Source organism: Anopheles merus, chromosome X, assembly GCF_017562075.2.
Source record: "Anopheles merus strain MAF chromosome X, AmerM5.1, whole genome shotgun sequence".
NCBI lineage: Eukaryota > Metazoa > Arthropoda > Insecta > Diptera > Culicidae > Anopheles > Anopheles merus.
Window position 1 is genome coordinate 12,820,025 of NC_054081.1, and position 25,294 is coordinate 12,845,318.

The following is a 25,294-nucleotide window of genomic DNA, read 5'->3' on the forward strand; positions in this document are numbered from 1 at the left end:
TGTTTGCCGGAGACTCAGACCATCTGGGAAGAAATGTATTGAGGGCGCAAATCTCGAGGTAGTAAAGGAGTTCTGCTATCTTGAGACGGTCTTGATTTCGGACAATGAAATCAGCAACGAAATCTGGAAATGTATTGTTCAGGGGAATCGGGCATACTATGGGCTTCATCGACTGCTGAGATCCAAAAAACTTCAAGCCCGCACAAAATGTCAGATGTATCGCACATTGATTCGCCCGGTTGTCCTCTATGGACACGAGTCTTAGGCCATTCGAGCAGAGGATTCAAGCGAAGGAGCATGAAGCGTGGAAGAGAAGGATGAATCACAAGCTTACTGAGTTGTACGGCAAACCGAGCATCCTGACGATGACGATTACTGGGGCATGTATGAGGATGCCAGACTTATACCCCACTAAGAATGTTTTCCCAAGTTCGGCATAAAGCGAGCTCGATGGCTAGATCAGGTGAAGGGAGAACAGGTTGGAACACAGGTATCTACATGGATGGGAAGCTGCGGCTAGGGACCGAATATCCTGGAGTTGACCGGGCCATGTCACGTCAACGTGCTCTTTAGTGAGCAGGCCAACAAGAGAGAGAGAGAGAGAGAGAAATAGAAAGAGAGAACGGACCAAGCCGAACCAAAGATACCGAAATTCGTTGCTGTTAGTGTGAGTTTTCGTGAATAAGGTCGAGTTTTTCGGTCAAGTCTTCCGCCTAGAGGTCAACACTACTGCTAGAGATGGTTTGCTTTATTTCCTAAATACGATTGGCAATTGCACCAGGTAGGCCGGGGTTTCCAAAACAAAAAGAGATGTCATATCAAGACCACTGCCATGTTCCGCATTCCTAACACCGCTCACTTTTCCTTCGATTCGACCGTTTGTATTTGTAGCTTCCCCCCTTTTTTTTTGAAACCTCACCGACAATGTGCGATCGCTTTGCTCGATTGGAAAACGGCTCTGGTTTGATGTCCGTCCCGTGCATGCAACTTACAATAAAATCACCCTTTTCGAGGCTGTGTGGTTGGTCTGCTTGCTGCTTACTCGCTAAAACAAACACGTGTCTGCGCCTAATACTGTACTGTTGGACGCTTTTCTTTTTTGTTCCCTCCCTCCTCCCCTGTCGTTAAAACGCGCTCTGTAAGTACTCGCTAGTACCATTGTCCGCTAGTAAGAGGTTTTCGGTAGAAACTTTGGATTCCACCCCTTCGGCCATTATTAAATCCTTCCGTGCCTAGGCTCTTACTCGGTTGTATTTTGCTACTATTTTTCATCCTACTCAGCTATATAGCGTACCCTAGTATCGCAGTCTTCGGAATTAAGATACGATCAAACGATGACCGGCACACTTGCGCCAAACACTATTACTAATTACATTATTACACACGCTCGCATTCATTCGAAACACACATACACTCACACACACTCTCCGCTTGCATCCGCACGCGCTCTATACGGTCGGGTTCGCTTCGACGATTTTCTTCGTGCGGCAGCGCTTCACCAGCAGCTCGATCGACCAGGCGGTCACGCACAGAAAGATGCAGAACGACTGCGAGTGGATGCAGATCGCGTAGCTGTCCGTCCAGTCGCGGATCGCACCGATCAGTGGCCCGAACGCGATCACGAACAGCGCCTTGCCGACCATGTGCCAGCCGAACGCGGCTGGCAGCTTCTCGAGCGACGAGTACTCCGACACGCACAGCGTAAAGTTGGCGAGGGCGACACCGCGGAAGAACCCGGTCACCGACAGCCAGATCATCACGTCCGTGTACGTGCGCTGGTGGGCTACAACTGGTATTGACGGGGGGAAGGGTAGGAGTAAAAGAAGAAAGAAAAAAGGGGAGAAAGAGTACCATTAACATCCATTAACGTCTTGTGAAGCGGGCATAAGCGATCCCATGACACTTACTCGACCGGCTGATCGCGACGAACACGAGCGACACCATGAAGATGTAGCGTTTGCGCAGCTTCAACCGATCGCCTATCGGCGGCACGATGATACGGGCCGCAATGTCGGTCAGCGCCGACACGGACAGCACGAACGCGGTGTCGCTCTTGTCGAACCCGAGGCTGGCCATGAAGAACGGCGTCACCATCTTGAAGTTCATCTCCGCGACGTAGAAGATGGACAGGCCGAACAGGATGTTCAGGTAGATGCCGTCGCGCAGCAGCCCGACGTCCATCAGTGCGGTGAAGCGCTGCAGGAAGGACACCTTCGGCTTTACCATCTCCAGCCCGAGCTCCGACTTGACCGTTTCCAGCCGCTTGGTGCGGGACGGGACGCGAGCGAACGAGCCGACGTGCGTGTTGACGCGCCGTATGATCTGGTAGTCGACGTCCTCGGCGTCGGCGTCACCGGTCTGTCGGTCGAAAGGAACAGAAAGTTTCAAAATACAGTTTGCTCGTTGCATCTTACGAGAAGATGATGACAGCTTTCACGGACGAATCGAATCAATTGAATTTGAATCTCAAAATGTACGAATCTTTGAACTTTTGTAGAGATTTCTACAGTGAAATCTCTCTAAGATGTATTCTCTTAATTGTTTAATTAAGATTAATTGTTTCTTTAAAATGAACATTGTAACGGTACCGACATATTCCATACAGTTTAATGTCTCTTCAGGACTATTGATGGGAGCTCGGATCTATCCGATTCCGATTCCGTGTTCGGAATCAATTCCGGAGCCGATTCTGATGCTGGTATCAATTTTGATTCCAGAGCCGATTCCAGAGTTGGTTCCGGAACCGGTTCCGATTACGGATCCAATTCCAGAGCCGATTCTGATTTCTGGGCCGATTTAGGTACCTATTCCGGAATCGATTCTGGAAACTGATTCCGGAAATTAGTAGGTCCTAATCGATTCCAGAAAACTTCGGAGCAAGCCAGAATTTATTCTGACGATAACTTCATTTTTCCCGTCACTATTTGGGACGAATATTCCGGAATCTGAATCTCCATGATAATGGATCGTTTACTAATAAATTATGATTCTTTGCGGCTATCCATACGTAGCTTTATAGATCAAAACGTGCCTTCTCATGAGGATGCAGAAACTGACTCCGATTTCGAAGCAGATTCTGATTTCGGAGTCAATTCCGATTTCGGAGCCGATTTCGATTCCGGAACCGTTCGCGATTGCGGAACAGGTTCTGATTCCGAGGCCGGTTTCGGAACCGATTCCGGGGCCGATTTTGGAACCGATTCCAGAATCGTTTCTGGAAACTGATTGACCTAATTGATTCCAGAAACTGGGCCTAATGGACCTAATTGATTCCAGAAAACATCGGAGCTAGCCGGAATCGATTCCGACGAAAAATTCATTTTTCCCATCACTATTCAGGACGAATATTATAAGACGAATATCCTTGAAGCCGCATATGTGATTTGGCAGCCGAAATTCTCTAAGATCATGGTCATAAGATGCCATGTCATTCCCGTGGTTTCTTGGGAACCTCATAGCAACACCTTCATTAGTTTTCCTCAACATGAATATATATTGCAGCTGACGGTTCCTGGAAGATTCACTTTAGAGAGATTTCACTGTATTGTATCATTCGAGTCCAGAGGGTTATAAATCATAGATGATTAATCTTTGAATTTTTCAACTATCAAATGTATAACTTGAAATTCACGATAAGTTTGTTTACATTAAAGTTAAAAATTGATTCTGAAGAGTCACGTCTGTATGAAATCATCATCATCATCAATCATCAATTCCATGTGATTCATTCAACTAATTATTTGATTTTGTAACTAACTCGTGATACATCATTCATTCTTCACTATATGTTTCAAAGACTCGAACATCTTAGAGGACTGAGATTCGCTTTTCTGATTGATTCATTGGATGACTTGATTTTCAAACCATGACTCTGGATTCGAATTGTCCCAACACTACACATCATCTTGAATCATCTCCTACGCCCGTGTCCTACTTACATCCACGTGCACGTGCATGCAACTGCCGCTGCCGGTAAAGTCAAGCGTGGACAGCTGCGACACGACCGACTCGCGCCGCTTCCGCAGCGCCAGGCTCATGCTGGCGGTGGACGCAATCCGCGGGAAGGATGGACGCGTGCGCATCCCCACCCCACCCTGGTTCTGCACGCTAACCGACGACGTGATGCGGGGAAAGGTGGGCCGCTTGGGCAGAACGCCCGGCGTGCCCGGACCGGTACCGTTCGCTGGCGCTCCACCGGCCACAGCAGCCGCTCCACCGCCACCACCCGCCGTCACCGCCGGTGCCGTATCCGACTGCTTCCGTTCGCTGCCAACGCGGCGCGGAAACAGGAGCGATTTGATCTCCGGCAGCGAATCATTATCGTCGTCCTCCTGCTCGAGTATGATGCCCATCGGTGGCGCCGCCTCGACCAGCTCGATGTCTACCTCCTCCTCCTTCAGGTGCCACTTGATCGGCTGTAGCAGCATCGCGCCGACGGTCGCGTGTAGGGCCAGCCCGCTCAGCACCAGCACCGCGCCGCGGAAGCCGTACAGTTCGAGCAGGATGCGGACGAGCTGCGGCATGATCAGCATGCCGAGCGCCGTGCCCGCCATCGAGAGGCCAACCGCCTGGCCGCGCTTTTTCGCAAAGTAATGGTTCAGTGCGACGAACGCGGCCGATGTCGCCAGCCCAACGCCCACACCTGCAAACAAAACAAACAAGCAAACCAAATAGTTGCATTATTGTGAATCTCCACAAAGCGGAGCGACCAGTTCGCACACTTACCATTGATCACGCTGTACGTGGCCAGGATGTGCGCCATGCTGGTGGCGGGTGACGTCAGGGCAAGCCCGATGCAGCACAGCAGCGAGCCGGCGACGGCCACCTTCCGGTAGGAGAACTCCTTCAGCAGCGGCCCCACGAACAGGCCGGAAAAGTTCATCATCACGTCGAGCATGCTGATGATGATGGCGGCACCGGTCGTGCCGACCTGCATGTCCTTCAGCAGATCACCGAACAGCAGCCCGAACGACGGCTCGATCGAGCGCGTTGCCAACTGCCGCGCGTTGCCAGCAACACGCGGTTTCGCGGAACAAGCGGAACAGAAGCAACGCAACGAAAAGCGTAATCGGCCAAACGGAAGGTAACAGCAAACGAAATCCGAAAAAGAAGGAAAAGAAAAGGTCGGAAGGAAGAGACACGGAGAAGGGGGTGGGGGGGGGGGCAAGATAAAACAAATGTTAACTTAAAAACAAATCAACGAGGGTAAATAATGATGTGAAGGAGCTTTGCTGGGGAGGGCGGCCTAACGGACCACTCCGCAAGCGTTTTGATTGAGATGTTGTGGCGGTGTTGGAACGTTGTGTCTTGTGTTTGCTTGTGACTCCCAGGGCAGCTAACAAGCCGTGCTAATCAAGCGTGTAAGCACACGTGGGTTGGAGACGATCGATAACACATCTGCAACAACAACCGCGTCCGCCATCGCGGGCTATCAATTTGTTTGTCCGGGTACAGTTCAAATACGCACTCGCTGGCGCGTAATGTTGAGGATTGTTGAGAGATATATCCAAATTTTGCAAGTAGATGTTGAAGTAGTGACAGTGACATTTGCGGTACATTCTGACGTTCAGCCAATGTTTTGATGTTGTCCAAACATTTATATGCTCCATGGTTTTATCAGGATCTTGTCATTTTTTTTCAACTCCGGATATGGCTTATGGATGTTAGGAGTCTTCGTTCTCCAGAGATTTTTGGGTATACTCACGTTCACCATGCTCACGCCGAACGTTGCCATCCAGCCCCAGCCCCCGTCCGGGGCGACCTTTTTGGCGGCCCTCAGCTTTTCCATCCCGTCTGTTTGCCGGACACTTTTCTCTGAACTTTAGACTCTCCAATTCTTTATATATTTTTTCTTGCTATTTCCGTTAATTCCTAAAAAGAGAAGAATTGAAACAAATAATAATTAATAAGAATCGTGTTTGCTCATTTCATCGCGACAAGGTTGGACGACAGCAAAACATCCCCAACTGCGGGGTACTTGTGGAGATGGCAGGTCGACACTAGGCTATCTAATGACAACACGTTGCTTACGGCGGTACCTTTCTTCTAACAAAACAAACCATGGGACACCCTTAGGCACGGTCGTTTCTCAAGTTTTGCACGGTCATCACTTTTTTTTTTGGTCTACCCTCTCGTACCTTTTCCCTCGAAATCTTCAAGTCACTGCACCCGGTGCGGTGTAAGCACTCTGACTAGTGCCAACTCTCGATCGAGACTGTCGCGAGCGCCTCGCCTGGGAGCGTCGCAACTATTCACGAACGCGCCACTGTGAGCGCACTGCGGTGTCCCCTGATCACCACAGCACCAATGTTCTATTATTTATTTATGATCGTTTTTCGCTCTTCTTACTCCTCCTCCGCCTGCTGCTCCTTCCATCCTTCTCTCCGGCTCTGCTGCTGACATTAAATCCAATGACGCACGCACCGAGCCACAAAACCGCAAACTGATACTGCTGGCTTGTTAATAGCCCGCGCAATGAGGCCAGAATTGATCTTGCTCGAGGTACCAGATGGGGAAAACAGGGGAAGATCTGCACCCGATCATCACCCAATAAACGCGCCGGTCGGTAACAGTACACCCTGGTGTCTGGGTTGCGCCGGCGAACCTACCGCCAGCGCACGATAATTGATCAAACAAGCAAGCGTATCATCCCGCAAACGATCAACAACTTCCCCGGCGACGTGATACTACGTTGCGCTAATGCTTGATAGCGCAGTAACCATCAACACAAATCACTCACTTCCCTTTTATTTTTATTTATTTTTTCTTCTCCTAGGCAGATAGCGACAAAATGGACAATCGATACGCGATAAAAACCAAACCCTGATGCTAAACATGCTGGCACGCACCGAATGTTAACTGGTAAATTGATTGGTGACCTCCAGTGAGGCTCCGCTTCAACAACCACAAACAAAAACTGGAACCGAAACAGACCGACAGCTGGTGGCCGATGGTGGTTTGATTACGAGAATGTCTCGAGAATGTATACGTCTTGCCGATAGCGGCGAAAACTTCCCGGGCCAGATAAAACACAGCCTCCGAGCCAGCCCACTGTCAAGCGATTTTTTTAAACTTTTTTTTTAAGATAAATCAACCTTCGAGTATATCTCCCTGGCTCGATGAGTCAACAATTACCGGCCACCACCATCGCGGTACCCAATTAGCGTGCCTGCTCTTAATACGCTGCTAATTGGGGACACACTGCCGCCGATCTACATCGGGGCCTGGAGCTGCGGATCATTATCGCGAAAGGTTACACGCGATGCTGCAAGCAAACTTTAACTACCTTAAGAATTCTGAGCATTTTGCTCGCGAATCACATGATCTCGTTTGGAGACTGCCGCGATCCAAGATGCGGGACGCCAGCAGAAAGGCACCGAAATGCATCACACTACCCCCCTCGGCACAATCGAACGCATCAATCAACTCCTGCCCGGGCCGGCCGGAGGAGGTCCAACCTTGAAGTCGATCAGATCAGTAAACCTCAACCTCGGTTCCGATCGATACGCGACAGTACAATCGAGCTGGCTGTCAGCGGCAGTGTCGCGTTGAGCGCGTGCCACCCTTGTGTGTACCGTTCTGGAGTGCTTATTTAACCGTATCGGTAACACGTGACACAGACCCTAGCCGTACGCGTCCTCAACCGGACCTGAAGTGATGTCTTCATCCCGGATCTAATCTCTACCGCACTGTCTCTGTAGACTCCGTTTTCAAGTTCAAGTCCCGGATCGGGCAAGCGGGCCCGAAACTGTGCCCGCCCTACTTGCTCTGCGGCTGGCGACCTTGCCACCATGCGCCATACGTGCGCAGCGTGATAAGTGTAGGACGTCTGGCACCAACTATTCCCCACCGATGACATCCACGGCGTAAGAACCCTACAGCAGCAATACTTTTACTACTACCCACTTCTTCGCTCTGGCCGCTTATCAAGGCCTTAGGCAGAGTTGTCGCTGTGTAGATTTTTGTGGCACAGCCATTGGAGAGGGTAGAAGGGTGTAAAGCCATCCAAGAGCTGCTTGATAGGTCCGCCACTCTGTCGATAGTGTCGCCGCACTCGAAAAGATTATCGCATCGCGGCTTATCGTACTTTCAAAACTCCCTCCCCCGGCGTCAACCGGGAATGGAACCTCAGGAATCGGTCAAGGTTCTTCTACGGGCGATATCTCCGAGGGCCGTTGCGAGATACTGTGCGTGGGACCCCCGCAGTTTGCGAATTGATTGGCAAACTGCATATGCTGTTTTTAGGGGTGAGCCAGTGAACTCTCGCTCTTTCTCTCTCGCTCTCTCTCTCCCTCTCTATCTTAACGGCAGAAAACAGGCAGGATATGTGGAAGTGCTTATCGCTTGGATGTTCGCAAAGACCGCACGACAATGTGGGTCGCATTACTCACCGCACGGCAACGCACACTCTAGGCGACAGGGTTGGCGCACACGCGCTCAGCTGTCATAACACGCCGGGCAGGCCGGGCACGAGGGTTTGATGGACGAACGCAACTACGCAGACGGCGGTTGACTGTTGACTAGGCGGTTGATTTTGGTGCATTTGAGCGATGTCGGGTCGAGGGTGATACACGGTGGACGGTTGTCGACTAAACGGCTGAACCTCCAATGCACCGGTACCAATGGTTGGGGGCAGTGTTACGCACGGTGCAGTCTTAATGCTTCTAATCAATCGGCAGCACGTGTTTGTTTTTCAAATCTAAGCGCGAGGAGGGAGAGAGAGAAGAAGAAACCATTTGCTCACATTAATTTCAGCATTGAAATTAGAAAAAACGCCTGTCAAACAATGGCAACAAAGCGGCGCTAACGCTGCACAAAACTGCTGCCGTGACCGGAACGGAAAGAGAAACGCATCCACCAGCAGCAGCAGCAACAAAAAATGTGCATCGATAAAATAAAAACAAATACCTTCCCCGCTGCGCGTGTCCGAGGCGCATTCGGCGCACGTGGAAGCAAACGCAGCGAAGCAAAAACGGCACACTAATACTATTTTTTCTTTTTTTTTGCCTTTTTCGTTCGCCTGAAGGGTCGGTTGAAGGAGAGACCGGGGCACAGCAACAAAATATGCTCCAACATCACACACACACACACGCGCAAACCGCTTGTTTATTTTATGACAGCGCAGCGAAAAGCAAAAAAAACGCATTGCCAAACTTCAAATAGGCGCATTAAAAACCCCCCCGAACTCATGTTGCAAAGAGAGTTTACAATTTTTGCACCACGTTTGCGCCCGGCGCACTCGACACGATCTCATGCGTGTTCTGTGGTGCGTTCCATTGGAACATAAAGACGCACTATAAGAATGCATACACAAAAAAGTCAATCTCAGCGGGTGACATCTCATACCGTATGGCTGGAACGGTTCAACTACACACCCTGGGAAGAGCCGAAAATAGCTGCAAAGTGCGTCTTCGGTCGCGACTGGGGGACAGGAATACATCACGCGATTTTGCTCTCCAGCGTCAATGTTGCATCAGCTGGCTGGTGGTGAAGATGTATTTCTGGACGCGCTGTTTTCAGTGTGCCATGTGCCGGAGTAGGAGTTAGAGAGTAAATAAACAACGCAACCTTGCCCCGGAACTTCCCAAAACGCTGGCAATAAACGTGGAGTCGCGCAAAACCCACTCAATCGAATAGAACACGAGAATGGGCGTCTGAAAGGCGTGCTCAAAGACCTCTGGGTGTTACAGCTTTATAATCCCAGATCGCTCGAAACTGCTCGAAACTATCAAACCAGATGGGCAGTGGTTGTGGTTGTATTCTCGGGCTCAGAATATATTATCGTTCCAAAGTCCACCCCTTGCTCGAAACGGACGGCAAAACAGAAATCCTATGTCGCGAAGATTCAACCATGCCCGCAACAGGTGATGATCATCGGGTCCGCCCCTCTTCAACCAATTCCCTTCTGAAGACAGATTTCGATTTTGTTTTTTTTTTTCTGCGATGCCGTTTTGATATCTAACCTCAATTTACGATACGCATACACGCTCGGCGTTCTAAATTTAAAAGCTACGGGGCAAATAGTGTGGCCGCTTGGCACACATGGGCCCATCGGGCGATGCGAACCCGCCCTGCTTCGCCCACAACAGCGCGCTGTCCTGTCCGCACACACACACACTCTGTGCACACTAGGCGCTTGCCAAGGAATGTGGAGGTGAAGGGTGCACAGCAATCGATGCAGAGACGCCCGTTTCCGCCCGGCCCTTTGGGTTCGTGTGTATGATGTTCGCTCCGCGCACGTGGCAGCAGTGCAAAATACACACAAGGGCAGTGGCCGTCGCGACCGGCGCGAGCCGGAGGTTGAAATATGTTGACGATTTGTTGGGGAATTAGAATGAATGAAAGAGAAATATTGGAAGGGAGAAAGAGAGAGAGGGAGAGAGAGAGGGAGAGAGAGAAAAGAAGAGATAACGCTCCAAAGTGTTGAGTGTCGAATTCTGCTGCCATCTATCACAAAAAACTGCTCTGGCCGACGCTAATGTAGACGCCTGGTAAAAATAAGATGTACGCAAGGGACCCAAGAGGAGTAGAGGTTTTCCTCCATGGGAAGCGATGAACTTGGAGCAACAGCCAAAGTGCGTTGACTCGTGATCGTGAAACGAGAACGATCGAGCCAGAGCAAACAGTCAAGAACTGTCTCGAAGGCGGAGAAGAGAGCGCTCAAAAAATCGAAACTAAGTCCTCCAATAGTAGTTTAAGGTACTAAACAACCAAATCGTAAGGCTAGACCACTCCTATATGTGCATAGTGAGTCAATTGGTTCTAATTCTCGATACCGCGGAACGTAAAACCATCACTTCCGGATCAAGAAATTGATTTCTTCCACAATTTCCCCCCAAAGTTACGCGAGCTCCACGTAACTACCGGCAGAACGGAGAGTCCAGCTGATTTATGTTTCTTCTCACTGGCTTTCTACCCTCAGCAGCTGCCTGACACACTCACACACACACACACACACACACACACACAGACACACACACACACACACACACACCACACACACACAACACACACACACACACACACCACACACACACCCACACACCACACACACACACACACAACACACACACAACACACACACAACACACACACACACACACACACACACACACACACACACACACACACACACACACACACCACACACACACACACACCACAACACACACACACACACACACACACACACACACACACACACACACACACACACACACAACACACACACACACACACACACACACAACACACACACCACACACACACACACACACACACACACACACACACACACACACACACACACACACACACACACACACACACACACACACACACACACACACACACACACAACACACACACCTACACACTACTTCCGAAAACATATGCTTTTACCACCTTCTTCGTAGCCGCGGCGAGTGACGTTTTGACTGCGATAGTTTTCTACCCTTCGCACACGCGGCCGTGACACGCTTCGTCGGAGCGCAACCGGCGAATCCGCGAAACATGAACTCCGCACCCAGCACACACCACACACACTCACACGCACAATCCTTCCCAATGGCAGCAACAAGAGAAGAAAAACCGATACAAAATGAAACAAGCGTGTGCAGGGCAAGTCTTCCTGTCGTTACAAGAAAACGCCACCACACACTATTGCCTAAGGAGCTACGAAGACAGCGGTAGACTCACCGAGCGTTGATGAGCACGGGCAGGGCACGGCGAACGGATAAGCACTACACCCCCGACCATGCGGACGTTCGCTCACTCACTGGCGCGCGCCTGCCGACGATAAAACCGTTCGCGCGACAGTTGGCACGGTTTAGCGACGGCACTGTACGAGCGCACCAGGCCTGTCCAACCCCGCCCCGGGTGAGTTAGAGATAAGGCAGTGGAGTACTAATGGCTGGGCAACGATCGCCTGAGAGCAACCCATTGGAACACGCGTATCGCTTGATGGCACACTTAATAGACGGAAATCATGATAAATTTATTCTGGGAAATTAAATAAATAAATTTGCAAATTTCCTTCCATTTACTGAACAGATTCTCGATCGGATTCAGAAATGAAGAATAAGGTGGTAAATATTTAATCTGGTCTGGTCCCTAAGCCAACAATTCATTAATTTCAGCGCATTTGCGAAAAGGAACGTTGTCCATTATAACAACTGCGCCTGCAATATTTTGAGATCGCAATTTTTCTCTTAGCTCTTCCATAAATATTATAAAAAACGATCTATCAATCGCTTTGTTTCGTGTTTTGTAATGAACAATGCTTGTCTTGTTCATTGCACATACTACGGAAATATTGCGAGTTCTTCGTATTTGTGGCTCAGTTTTCACTGCTCTGGTTCCTAACATAGATCTATCTCGCGATATTCTCATGCTCACCTTAAAACCAATCTCATCTACAAACATAACAGCGTCAACAGTGAAATCGATAGGGTAATCTTTTCGTACCGTTAAAGTATGGTCTGCATTCCGTCGTTCTGGGTTTAAGTATAACCTTTTGAGAGAATAGTTGGAGTCTGTAATCTCTTTGGCCACCATCGAACGGCTTATTGAAATATCCATTTCGCTCTTACTCCTGAAAAGCTAGTTGTTTACTTCAAGCGTTACCGCCCAATGTTTGTTTACAGGGTTTCACGATTTATTTGTTGGTTCTCATATTTTGTTTGTTGCTTCCCCTTATTTTTTCGTATGTTCCCACGATTTTTTGGACGTTTTCCGCAATATTTTGGTTAAATTTTATTGATGTTCAATCGGACGATACCCATAAATCAAGGGAACGAACCAAAAATCTATGGGATACGATGAATAAATCGTGAGACGTGCCCAAATAATTATGGGAACCATCCAATAAATCGTGGTAGCCCCTGTATTACGAGTTTAGTGAACATTGACAAGTACAGTAGGTCCGATAACTGAGAGTTAAAATTTGTGAGAAAAATGCACATTAGCTATGATTTTCGCTTCGCTTGATTCCGGATATTTCATGTTTTGAAATGTATATGTTTTTTAACTGAGAATCACTCCAATTAGCGAACTTCCAGTTAAAAAAAACTCCGGTAAAACACATCCAGTTAGCGGTCACCTACTGTATCGAACTCGGGTAATATAAACGTACGTTAATATTGGGAAAAGCAAATGTTTAGTTGCAAGTGAACAATGTTCAGAAAGGCATCAGTATTTCAGTTAGACGTCAAATATTTACTTATAGTTGAACAATGTTGAAAAGCAGCTTATTATTGTTTACTTGTTCTCAAAAACGCTGTATTTTCGTAGAGAAAATCAATATGTTGCAGTAGTCAACTATACTATTTGGCCTAAAGAACCAAACTGTGTAAAACTGTTTGTCGAGTATTACAGATTTTTACTGTTTTTGACTCTTTAAGCTACAATGGTTATCGATCACCGCACTAGACAATATCGAACTTGACGATCAAACAAGATAAGTAGTGTAACTCCAAAACTTCGTATTTGATTTGATTCGTGTCGTGAAATTTTACTCAATTGCTCTTTGGAATATGTTTGTTTTTTTTTTTAATCTGGTATAGAGCATCCACCGAGACGGACAGTCTACATCGCATTAGGCGTCAAATCACCAACCACATCACCGACATTCAAGTGAGAGCAATATTTCCCAGGGGGCCACATCACCCGCATGTGAATGATGAAACTAAAAAGCTTATCAGCATCAGTGTGTCGTCACTGAAAGAACACGTTGTCACTACTGGCTGTTTGGTTTTGCAGCGGCAATCTTACATAGACATTGGGGAAAAATCGACATTTTGCTTCACAGCTTTTAGATAATTGTATTGTAAAACAGTATTATATTAAGTGATTATACTAACTTATACTTGAACAGACATCATCTGATTACAGTTGTACCTCACTAGATAAACATCAATGTCATTGCACCTATTGAATTTATTCATTTAAGGTTCATTTAAATTCATTTAATTCAAAACCCCAAAATGATCAGTATCGTTTTCTGTCATTGCACCGTGGGCGAATTGTGTATTAGAATTCTCATCATTTTTCTCTTCTCGGTAGTTTGACACGCCTGGCGAAAGGCACACGAAAGAGACAAACACAAAGAGATTAATGAAGCGAGCGAGCGAAATGTATCGGCACCCGGCAGAGCGCGCGTTACCAACAGAGAAACAACACTGTAGCGAGCATTTAGCAGATAATCGAAAGGCATCTACCCCTGCTCAACCTGGAGCCCATAATAGTGCTCTCTGTCAGAAGTAGAACCGACCGAGCTAGCCTGCCATCCTGCTTTATCGCTCGCACACACACTGCGTCGGCCCGTATCGGTCTTGATTAGCTAATGATGGTTCGATGCGTTGCGTAGGTGTTAAGAGCTGAGCGCGTTTGTGTTTGCGAAAACAATAAAACCAGCGTTGATGGCTCGTCATAATTTCAGCTGACATTTCGGTATAGACGCACGGGGAAAGATGAAACCCCGGACTGAAACCGTCATACACATTAGCGTAATCCCTCCTGAGGTTCACGCAAATAATTGCAGATAGATATCGATGATAGGTTATCTACGATATCGAAATGTTTAGAAACTCTTATCTTCCTGCAAAGTCCTGCTAGACAGCTGTGCTGGGCATCGCTCTGGGAACGCGACCCAGCGAAAGGCTGTAATGTAGGTCAACAAGATTCAGTTTAAAAACAACAACTGATCTACACTAACTAACGCTAACTTTATCGCTAACGATGGTACGTGTAGGCATTGCAAAACCCCGTTTTCGGCACCATCATTCTCTTTGCTTTTGTCTAGCTACGACGCACAGTTTTTTGACAACCATGATAAGGGCCTAACTTCTGGCGAATCGATAAATGCTGGCTGGTCAATAAAGTAAGCGAGCCTTATCAAACCCTTTATCCCGAGACAAACGAAAGCGAGACACGCTGATGGTTTCCAATCAGAAGAATGCAAAGATGCGATCAACGACGCGGGACAGGAACGGTGTGCAATTTTGCCGACCACAGTCGACCGGGATACGTCCTCCGGTTGAGAGACGTCTTGCTAGGTCCTGGTAGAAGTGTGCCCTTGCGCTCAGACCCACCAAGTTGCAGATTTTTGCGTGCGTGTTGTTTAAAGCAAATTTTCAGCAAAGGTGTATATCTGGGAGAGTTGACAAAAGGTAGGTATTGTAAATGTAGGACCTCATATTCAACCAAAACCTAACTCGCTTGGATTAGGACCAAGAATACAGCAATCAACACTCTATAACAGTTTCGGGAACTGGTTCTCTACAACCAAACTATACATGGCAATGTCACGTTCGAAGCGACTGATCGGGCGACGTCTATTGATTCCACCGGCACGTATCAGTGGCACGCCGGTTGACATTAACAACCGCACTTGTTGCCTTATTGTAAAGCGAGATGAATATGGAGAAGATATCGCAGGTGTGAAACAATATTGCCGAGAGGGGAAGTAAGATGTAGCACACAATAGTCGTTGAGACTGCACGGGAAATGATTACAAACTACTAGCCGGCCTCCGATAGCGCTGTGGTCGCTAAACATGTGAAGCTAGAACTACTCAAATTCCGCCAATACCACTTGTTAATAGTGCTGAATAGCCAAGGAGCAACTACCGGGCAGTGGTTGTGTTATTATTGCTTCTCCACAATCAAAGCTATCAAAGTAGCTTGCCGGTGCCTAACATGACGCATTGTCGGCACCGGTTGTTAAAGAACGGAACTCCCAGCGCGTGAGACAGGTTTAAGCTGGACAGGTAGTCATGTGTGGCAGTTACAAAGTGTGCGGGTGATGTGCTTGATAAGCCGGATTGGCTGGCACATCGGTAGCTGCGGTCTTCCCACTACACTTTCACTGCTCATGGCAGTGATCGAGTTGTCAGGAAGAGCGACCGTAAAGACCACACGCGCATCGGCTATGCATTGTAGTCGCCCGGCTACTCCATAGAGATAAGACATGGCAATTCGCTTCCTATCAAACATCTCCTGCGCGGGCCGTAGCGGGTTGGGACGATAATTCAATCGATTGATAGAGAGTCCCTGCGCACACGAAACGGCAGAAATTGTGTAATTAATAGTATCAATCGATTCCGCCATGATCTAGGGGCAGTGTCGGTAGGACACGGTATCACGTTTGTGCCGACAGTACAAGTGCGCGGCCGTATCGTCCGACCACTACAGCAGACGTGCATTGGACATTGCAAAACGAACCCGACATGAAGTCTGACAGGATACGGCAGTGTTCGGATGAGGATGAGGACTACGAGTACACGAATCAGATGACGATGCGTATCGGCGAGCTAAACAGTGCGCCAAAGCAGGCAGGTTTGCAGAAAAATGGCACCAGCAAACGGCCCAAGCTGCCCAAGAACCGGTCGCAGCTGGGCAGCGACTTTGTGCCGCCCGATGGTGGCTGGGGCTGGATGGTAGTACTGGCTGCCGGCTGTTCAAATGTAAGTATGGGGGAAGTAGCAGCTCCGCTATGTCTGCAAACTCTAGTTTTATGTTGTTTTCCCTCCTCCGAATCAGCTCTGTACCTTCCCGGTGTTGCAACAGTTCGGGCTACTGTTCCGCGACCGGATGACGGAACTATCCATCAGTGCGTCCGAAGTGACAACCATCATCAACACACACTCCGCACTGACATCGATCGTGGGGCTTGCCAATGGGCCCATGTTTCGTCGGTTCACCTACCGGCAGGTGGCGTTTGCCGGCGCCCTGCTAGTAGGCATTGCCGTCAGCCTGACCTCCCTGGCAGACAGCTTCCTCCTGTACATGGTCACGTTCGCGGTGCTGTACGGGGCGGGCGTGGGCATCAACACCTCCGCCAACTCGCTCGCCCTCAACACGTACTTCAAGCAGAAGCGACGCATCGCCACCGGATTCGCCTGGACACTGACCGGGCTCGGGCCGATCGTGGCGCCGCACATCGTCACACTGCTGCACCGCCACTTCACCATCAACGGTACGGTACTGCTGTTCGGCGGGTTTGCCATGAATGCCGTCGCCTTCGCCCTGTTCTACCAGCCCGTCCAGTGGCACTCGAAATCCTCCCGCCAATCAAAGACCGACCCGGAGGATGGTGGCGTGCCGGCCACACCTGCCCCCAGCACGCGCTGCAGCTACTGCCAGTCGGCCCAGGACCCGGAGGCCGTCCCGTTCAACACGCTGCCGTTCGAGCGGACGCCACTCGATCAGCTCGCGTACGATGCCGTCGTCGACACCGGCACGCCGATGCTGTCCCGCGCCAACGACGGTTGGTACTCGCGCAGCTCCCTCCGCTCCCTGTACAGCTCGCGGCACAGTCTCAACGCGTCCCGGTACCACTCCCAGCGTGCCTCGATCAATCTGGGCGACGCGAAAGCGTACATCACCCTTCCGGCCAAGGATACGATCGACGAGTGCCAGACGGAGGACTGCCCCAACGTGCAGGCGGAGCATGAGCCGCTGCGACGACCCACCGATCCAATGCTAAAGCCGCTCAGCAAATCTCCGCCGGAAGGCAAACCCCCCGGCCCAGCTCCGGAGGTCCCGCAGCCCACAGACGGCAGCACTGTCGCACAGGGCGAGAAGGACGTGCTGAAGCAGGCATCGAAAAGACTCGCCCAGCTGGTGGAGGGCTCGAAGCCGACCGGGTGTACCTGCTCGGCCGCACTCGAGGCACTGCTGGCGGACTCGCCGGTGCCGGAGCCACCGCTCACCCTCGCCCAGCGCATCATCATCTTCTTCGATCTCGACCTGCTGCGCGACCACATCTACGTCAACATCATGATCGGCATCACGATCGCCAACTTTGCCGAGCTGAACTTCTCCATCCTGACGCCGTTCGTGCTGGCGGACTTTGGCTGCACGCGGGACCAGATCGCGGTCGCCATGTCCGTGCTCGGCATGACCGACATCTGCTGCCGGTGCCTGGTGCCGCTGATCGCGGACCGCATCAAGTGGCAGAACCGCACCTTCTTTCTCGTCGGTGTGATCAACATGGCGCTGGGGCGCGTGGGTACGTGTGTTAGACGCCGTGGCACTTGGGCTGGTTCAACATTGTTATAACCTGTAATGGTTTTGTGTTTCGCGCACAGTTCTAGCACACTTCCACAGCTACGGCGTGGTGTTGGCCATCGCTTGCTGGATCGGGTTCAACAAGGGACTGCGGACGGTGTTTATGGCACTGGCCATACCGTCGCACGTCCCGCTGGATCGACTGCCGGGAGCAACGGGGATACATCTGCTGTTTGCTGGGTTCTTTTACCTGTTTGTCGGTCCCATTGTCGGTGAGTATCTACAGCGAGTATTCTGCGTCTATTCACTAGTGAGCTATTCCAAGGAAAAAAACACACACACACTAGCACACATTTACACACACCTGTATCAATCCTGTCACTGCTGAGAGCGCAGATACTAGCACTCTACCGGTGCTTTGTTGTCTACTGTTGCCACGCAAAAACGCACGAGGGCGGTGCGTCAACCGGACAAAAGTACTGTGTGTTTGCCTGTGTGAAGCGCTGCAGCTGGGCTTGGGATGCTATGATGCGGAGTGAGTTCAGTGAACGAGCCCGAAACAAAGGAAGCGACGCCGAAACTGTGGAGCCGCTTCGTATCCGATTGGAAGCGATCGATCGACAGTGAATGTCAAAGTTGAGTGAACGAATCGAGTGAAACAAGCGTGAGCGCAAGAGCGGCATAGGAGGAAATGCCCTACAGTGCAGCTCCCCACCCAGCATTGGGGCATTGTGCTTTGTGCGGGGAAAACTTATTTGCTGCATCCGGGCGCATTGCATCACCAACACGCAATGAAGGGGCTCCCCTTGTTTCTATTTCTTCTTTTGTGGCGATTTTATTTTTTGCACTGCCCTGCTCGTCATGAATCATACGGCTGGCACTGTACCGGAACAGCTGGTTCGCATTTTAATGTGCTCATCTGTGCTGCTCGCTGCTCATCTCATTATAATCGTAATCGTGCTGCTGCCCCGTTGCGTGCGTAGTTGTTGGCGGAGCCGTGTAGAAGCAAAGCTCGGCCATGCGTACAGTGGATGGTAATTCCTTAAGCGCGTTTTACTTTAAAAACGTTAAATTTTAATCAGCTATAGCTTTGTTTTTGTTGATGAAAAAATATGACAAGAAATCTTTGCGCAAATTAGATACATTGAAGCCTTGCCAAAATGAATTTTCAATTGACCAATAGCTCAGAGAGATATGCCTCTTAGAGACAATAAAGTATTGCTATGAAGTGCCCAAAGCAGCTCCCTTGATCGCTAAATAGAGGATCAAACTGGCGGCTGATGGTTCAGGATTTTACAAGTCATTTTCCTATGTGTGCTGCATATTTTGTCGCTCACGAATCTTTTGTTGACACCTAGTAGGTATTTGGACGGATTCAATGTTAATGTTCACCCGCCCAAGCTTAATTTTGACAGCGCTAGGTTCGCACATGTTTTCTACATTATTTTAAACATTTTTAAACAATGTATCAATTTCCTTACCCACCTCATAATCTATACATCTATCAATTCGTACTTTTCCGTATTGCTATCGTACATTTAGCGTTCGCGCGGTCTCGTCCTATGCAGATTTTCCAATATGTCCTTTCCTGCAAATTGAGACGAGCGATCTGGTTCCTTTACATCATGGGCCTTCCCAACGACTTCTTGGCAAATGTATTTTCTAGAGCTTCCCACATCTCTTTGGTAGAGAATTTTTCTCGAATACATCCCAAGTATTCGTCTGAGATAAAGCTCACTACCAGAGGCATTGCCTTGGCAGCCATTTTAACTTGGCCACTTCACTAGCCGCTGCTGGGACATTCTTTTCGAATGCGACGCACACTTTGGTCAACCGTTATTTATGGTGTCATCGTCTTCCTGCTGTGGTTGCTGTTCCGGGAATATTGAAGACTTGGGCGAGCGTCCATGGTTGATGAAGCGTAGTCGACATTTTTTGTTTCCGCGGCTACGTCCTATGCAAATTTTCCGTATCATTTGCATAACAGAATCCTCGCATGGTTTTTTGTAACCTTCTCTACCGTATAAAACTTGAAATTCAAAATCACAAATCTTACTAACCGCAAATTTCCAGTCAGGAACGGAACGATCATAACGTGTTCAAGTAATACCTTCACTCGATCACCATCGTCGATAACAACGAACATGATCGTTCCACTACCGGTAGCTCTACACGCTATGTTCGCGTCCCGTCAGCTACACTAACGAATCGATGGATCTCTGTTTTTCAACACATTCTCGTTGCTCGTGATATGTAAGATCACATCCTGAATCCAGATACCACCAGGTCGCTTCATATGCTATTGCAATGTTCCAGCACACCTCTTTCAGACTTGCTTTACCAAGTAAGCTCTAAACACTTCTAGTGATTTTTTCGTCAAAAATCTTTTTGATTTTCAACTATCAGTGGACAGTCTAGACCAAATTGTCCCTCTTCTTGACAAGAGCCGCAAACGCCACGTTTCTTCATTATTGCCTTTCTAACGTTAACAACTCATTCCTGTTTTTGCCGGGTAAATACAACTTACTTCATCTGTTAAAACTTAATTCAATAACTGCTTCACCTTCTGTGTCTCTGCCTGCGGGTGAGTTACACTTTTAAATATACTTCGTGTTATAATTGCTAAATGGTGCCATTATTTTCACCTGATTGTTGTTCAATCAATTTTCTGGCGTTACTCGACTATCAAAGCTCTTCTAGTATTTCACAGAATATTTCGGAATAGCTTTAATCGATGTTGTTGCACAAGACACATACAGTCTAGTTAGTGTCGCCTGGAATTTCAATGCATGTAAAAAAGAGTAAATTAATGCACATAAGCAAAATGGCACCTCTAAAGACAAAACCAAAATCGTCGTATCGACGAATCGTTCAGAACTAAATTCTCTTCTTTGTACGTTCCAAATTGACAAGAATTGTTATTAAGAGGGGTTTACAGACCAATAAACAATCGTCAAGATGCTTAAACCATGCCTGATTTGAAAAACATAATTGTCTACCACTTGTTAATACGTCAACCCGCATTTTTTACGCTGTCTACATGATTTAAATAATTGTCGACATCGATTGAATAGCTGTCAGATCCAGAACGGTTTGTTTTGGTTGATATAATGTTGGCATAGAATAAAAATAAATTGATGGAACTTTGTGGCTGATTTTGTGCTTTTGTGTCGGATCTAACAGCTATACAATCGAAGTCGACAATTGTTTAAATCATGTGGACAGTGTACAAAATGTGGGTTGACGTATTTACAAGTGGTAGACAATTATGTTTTTCAAAACAGACATTGTTTTAAGCATCTTGACGATTGTTTATTGAACTTTAAATCCTTGTACCATGAATGGTTTATTTAGTATGTCAACTTGTAATCGATTAAATCATCCGAATTTAAAAAAAAATCGTAATTCTTTTATTGAAACACTCTTAAATCAAAGGTTGAAATAGAAATCCCATTTCAATTTTACTAGAGTTATCTGAGTTAATTACCTGAGCATTATACAGCAAACAAATATGCTAAAAAAATGCCCGCACTTACAACAATTTCGCCCACTGTAGCCGGCGTTCAATCACCACGCACTAGCGCCCCGCCGCACACACACTTTCACTTCCAGCGAATTTTGCTCGTGTTAAGCGTGCCCTCGCAGGGAAAATTCCTTGAACGTCTCCTGAAGGCGCGCCGTCCAGGAATTGATTTTCCTCCCGAGGTTGGCTAGGGGTTTGAGAAACTCTACCCTCCACCTATTATTTTTGCTGGTGTGCGTTGTGTGGCAGCAGCAGTCTGAACGAGAACACGCAGCCTCGATTGATCGATGGACGGTGCCGGAGGGAAACCTCGTAGAGGAGAAATCGACATTGCGAAAACAAAAATACCGCGAAGAACTCGTGAAAGAAGAAGCACAAAGCCCTCAAAGGCCAGCTGATTTCGATTCCGCTACTCAGCTACGGTAGGGTGGTGAAAGAGAAGAGAGGCCCCTTTTAATTTAGGAACTTTTTTTTTTTGTACACACGAACGCATCTCTCTGTTACAACTTTAAATCGAATCACATCCTTCTTTATTATCGTAAGATACTTACACAAGCGCACAGCCAATTTGTGTCCGAAATTGTTGAGACGTTGACCACGACGAGTGTCTGTGTGTGTTTTTTTTTATATTCTTTCCTTACGAAACTTGGTTTGATTGCAGATCGTGTATGATGATGGTGTAAAGTCGGATATCCAGAAAACGGGACACACACGCACAATGTTTTCAACACAAAACATAAACAGATACACACGCACACACACTCACTACCGCAGTACAACAGGGGTTGAAAATGCCGGAAACATGGTTCCGAGAGTTTCCCTTTCGCAACTAGCCGCGGTAACGCACACGCTCTCTGCCCGGTCAGAGGAACTCTTGCGCTTAACAATGGCACCGCACCGGGAATATGGCGCGCGTGTGTTTCTGCAGAAAGCCTACATTTGCATACGTTTGACACATGGCACACACGCACAGACACACTTGCAGCGAGAAAAGTGTATGGCCGCCGGTATGTAAACAAAAACAGAACGACGAGCCGCACCGCGTGTGGTTCTCCTTTGGTGTGTCTTCTTACAAGCGGCGATGTGCTTCCTTCGACCGAACACACACAAACAAACGCACACACACACACACTCTGGGAGTCACTAACTCGCGCACAGCGCGCTCCTAATGCAAACGGCCAACTGGCAACAGCTGCTGAAGTGAAACTGGTTTTCGGTTGTTTCTCTTTTTTTGTTTTCTTGCAAGGGGGTTTGCGCCCTTCGCTTAGGCCGCTGCGTGCGAATCTTTCGTTCTCGCTGGCACTTCTTTACCATGCACCCTTTGCTCGCTTGCTCTACCGCACTCGCTCGCGCTCGTTCTAATACGGCAGTGCGTTCCGTCCCTCTCGTGCTATGTGGCGGTGTTGTGTGTGCTGGAATCTTTTACAAAACGATGCGCACAACACGCACACACACACCTGGAAAGACACGCACACACGTGTTCGCTCGCTGTGTCAGATCAAGTGCGCCCTTCTACCTGAGGGCAAATCAATCGCATTAGGAGAACAAAGGGAGAAAAAGAAAGAGAGATAGAGAGAGAGAGAAAAAAGAAAGAAAGAAAGAGAGAGAGAGTATTAGAATGATGTAATATTATTATTATTTAATATTATTATTATTTGTGAGAAAAACCTAAAGTTTGATATTTTTTTAGGTAGTGCTAATGTAACTTTATCAAGCTTCAATTAACTTTATTATTACAGAAAATTGTCACTCTCTTTTCTGAAATGAAATACAGCAGCAATTAATAGGAAAGCACTCATCACGGAAAAATGTTCTTTAATTGTAGAATAAATGCGTATGCGAGCGGAACTATTCGTATGGGAATCGATCCATGTCCGACCTTTTGGGAAGACGCATCGCGTCTACCTGATAGACCAGGGGTCTCCAAACTGTAGTATGGGGGCCGCATCGGGGTATAATGCGACCCGGGATGATTTAATCTGGCTTCAATTATAGCAAGTTTAAGAAACTGTATATATTAATTTAGCATTTTCCAGAAAACGAGATTTAAACGTTCTCATTTTAATTTAATCAATTTATTAAAACATGTTTAGTCATCTAGAAAATTTCGCCTGCATATCACATTAAAAAAACCATTATTACAACTATAGTTAAGGTGAGCCAGAACATAGGTTGAACAGTCAGCATTGATTTTAACGCTCAATCAAGGAATGAAATCAGTAAAAAATAGCCACACCGTATCACTGAAAAAACTGTCTTAAATAATTTTTTAGTTGATTAATCGCCATCTGAAAATCAACTTCATGCTTTAGAGCGTTATATGTGTCCAACGTTTGTACTGGGTCGCTGGAACAATATATGCAGTGGTCCAGAAATATGGTCGTTAAAAATGCCTAGCTCTTAAAATTCTGCTGCTAGGAGCTAATAAGTTAACGTGCCTTAGAATAGACGGGGCGTCAATAATCCCTGTAATCTTGTGAAGGAAAATACACTGTGCCGTCATTCTTCGGCGCTGGACAGATCAGCTAGAAGGTAGCGTCAAAATGGCCCTTAACAACATTATCTGCGAAGCAATGCAGCCCGTGAACTGAAAAGTTTGGAGATCCCTGTCTTAAACCATCAAGTTCAAGCCATACTACCGGAACGTTGAAAACAAATGCTCAATCATCTTGTTATGACATGCCGAGACGTATAATGAGATAACACAAAGAGCTGTTATATTTTTTCTGTTATTTAGGGTACATAATGAAGAAATTTCAAACTCCAAAACAAATCCCTAGAATCCCTTCCACTCTCCTTGTACAGATTAGAACCAATCCTGGAATAAGATTAGGGAGGCAGCAAGAGCTGCACGATGGTACGCACACGACTATCAGACATGAACCAAACTCGCAACGCAAATGTGATCTCATTTGCCAGTGTGCTGCAACTATCCTTCTTGGTTTGGCTATTGAAGTCTTTTGAATTTAGTGGAAATTAGGCTTTATCTTTTTTATGTTGACATCTTATTAGTTTTTGAACTCGAGTTCCTGACTTCTTTTGTAGAATTGAAGCTCCAAGTTTCAATATTGCATCAACAACAAATCTGATTGACTCTCCCATTCTCCACCTCAGGCTATGTGAGGGATACAACTAACTACGCCACGACGCTACACTTCCTCAATCTCGCCACCTACACGATGGCCATCTCCTGGGCACTGGAGATGTACTACTTTACCCCCCGCCAGCAGCGCAGGGAGAAGGTCAAAGATGCGACCGGAAGGTGAGCTTCGCCAACTCAATCTTACAAACGCAAGCGGTAGAGCATGGTCGTTCCATACTAATACTTCCTAGACGGTACAAAATAAAGCAGAGGAAAGATAGTATCACTTTGACGAGGTTATTTATGCGTTGCATCAGTTGTGAATGCAAATATCGTAGTGAAAGAAACCGTAGCACAAGATATCACATTACGAAGAGAAGTATTTGCGATGACCCTCGATAACTTGGTAGTCTTCTTGGTCTTATGCTTTGACTAGGTTCCTCTTGGGGATCTTTTTCTTAGCCAATGGCTCCAATGTTATCTTTTACCTTGTTATTTTGTAATGCAAATGCAGGGATACAATAGAACATTGAAGAATCGCGTCACAACTGCGAAAAGCTGAGTTGTTGGAATTCTGATTCTCCATAGAATTTACAAACGAGTTAAACTCCCAAAGAGATTTAAACACAACTAAAGGTAAGATATCTTAAATGTATTCTGCTATTGGTGGCGTACTTTAAC

General features: G+C 47.6%; 2 protein-coding genes across 6 annotated transcripts; one reads left to right on the top strand and one right to left on the bottom strand.

Moving 5' to 3' along the window:
• Positions 1-733: 733 nt before the first annotated feature.
• Positions 734-22,946, bottom strand: LOC121587834. Of its 5 annotated transcripts, none has more exons than XM_041905048.1 (7): positions 22,083-22,946; positions 8,391-8,698; positions 5,705-5,871; positions 4,726-4,996; positions 3,939-4,642; positions 1,908-2,358; positions 734-1,789 (listed from the first exon to the last, which is right to left on the bottom strand). In XM_041905048.1, exons 3-7 carry the CDS (start codon positions 5,786-5,788, stop codon positions 1,449-1,451), a joined length of 1,851 nt encoding a protein of 616 aa, XP_041760982.1. In that variant the 5' UTR covers positions 5,789-5,871; positions 8,391-8,698; positions 22,083-22,946; the 3' UTR covers positions 734-1,448. The 5 variants fall into 5 exon arrangements, with proteins under 5 accessions (XP_041760982.1, XP_041760976.1, XP_041761007.1 ...); XM_041905042.1 differs by lacking the exon at positions 22,083-22,946 and adding an exon at positions 11,698-11,783; XM_041905073.1 differs by lacking the exon at positions 8,391-8,698.
• LOC121587829 lies at positions 14,981-24,896 on the top strand. The gene is made up of 5 exons (XM_041905029.1): positions 14,981-15,167; positions 16,114-16,462; positions 16,539-18,009; positions 18,089-18,280; positions 24,646-24,896. The coding sequence occupies exons 2-5, from the start codon at positions 16,226-16,228 to the stop codon at positions 24,795-24,797; spliced, it is 2,052 nt and encodes a 683-aa protein (XP_041760963.1). The 5' UTR covers positions 14,981-15,167; positions 16,114-16,225; the 3' UTR covers positions 24,798-24,896.
• Positions 24,897-25,294: the final 398 nt, after the last annotated feature.

Excerpts from the sequence above, each read along its gene's own strand:
- LOC121587834 (XM_041905073.1), bottom strand. The coding sequence starts at position 5,788 with ATGGAAAAGCTGAGGGCCGCCAAAAAGGTCGCCCCGGACGGGGGCTGG. Across the intron at positions 4,997-5,704 it reads TCGGCGTGAGCATGGTGAAC|TTGGCAACGCGCTCGATCGA; the intron begins GTGAGTATACCC and ends AACGCGCGGCAG. Across the intron at positions 4,643-4,725 it reads CACGTACAGCGTGATCAATG|GTGTGGGCGTTGGGCTGGCG; the intron begins GTAAGTGTGCGA and ends TTTTGTTTGCAG.
- LOC121587829 (XM_041905029.1), top strand. The coding sequence starts at position 16,226 with ATGAAGTCTGACAGGATACGGCAGTGTTCGGATGAGGATGAGGACTAC. Across the intron at positions 18,010-18,088 it reads CATGGCGCTGGGGCGCGTGG|TTCTAGCACACTTCCACAGC; the intron begins GTACGTGTGTTA and ends TTTCGCGCACAG. Across the intron at positions 18,281-24,645 it reads GTTTGTCGGTCCCATTGTCG|GCTATGTGAGGGATACAACT; the intron begins GTGAGTATCTAC and ends TCTCCACCTCAG.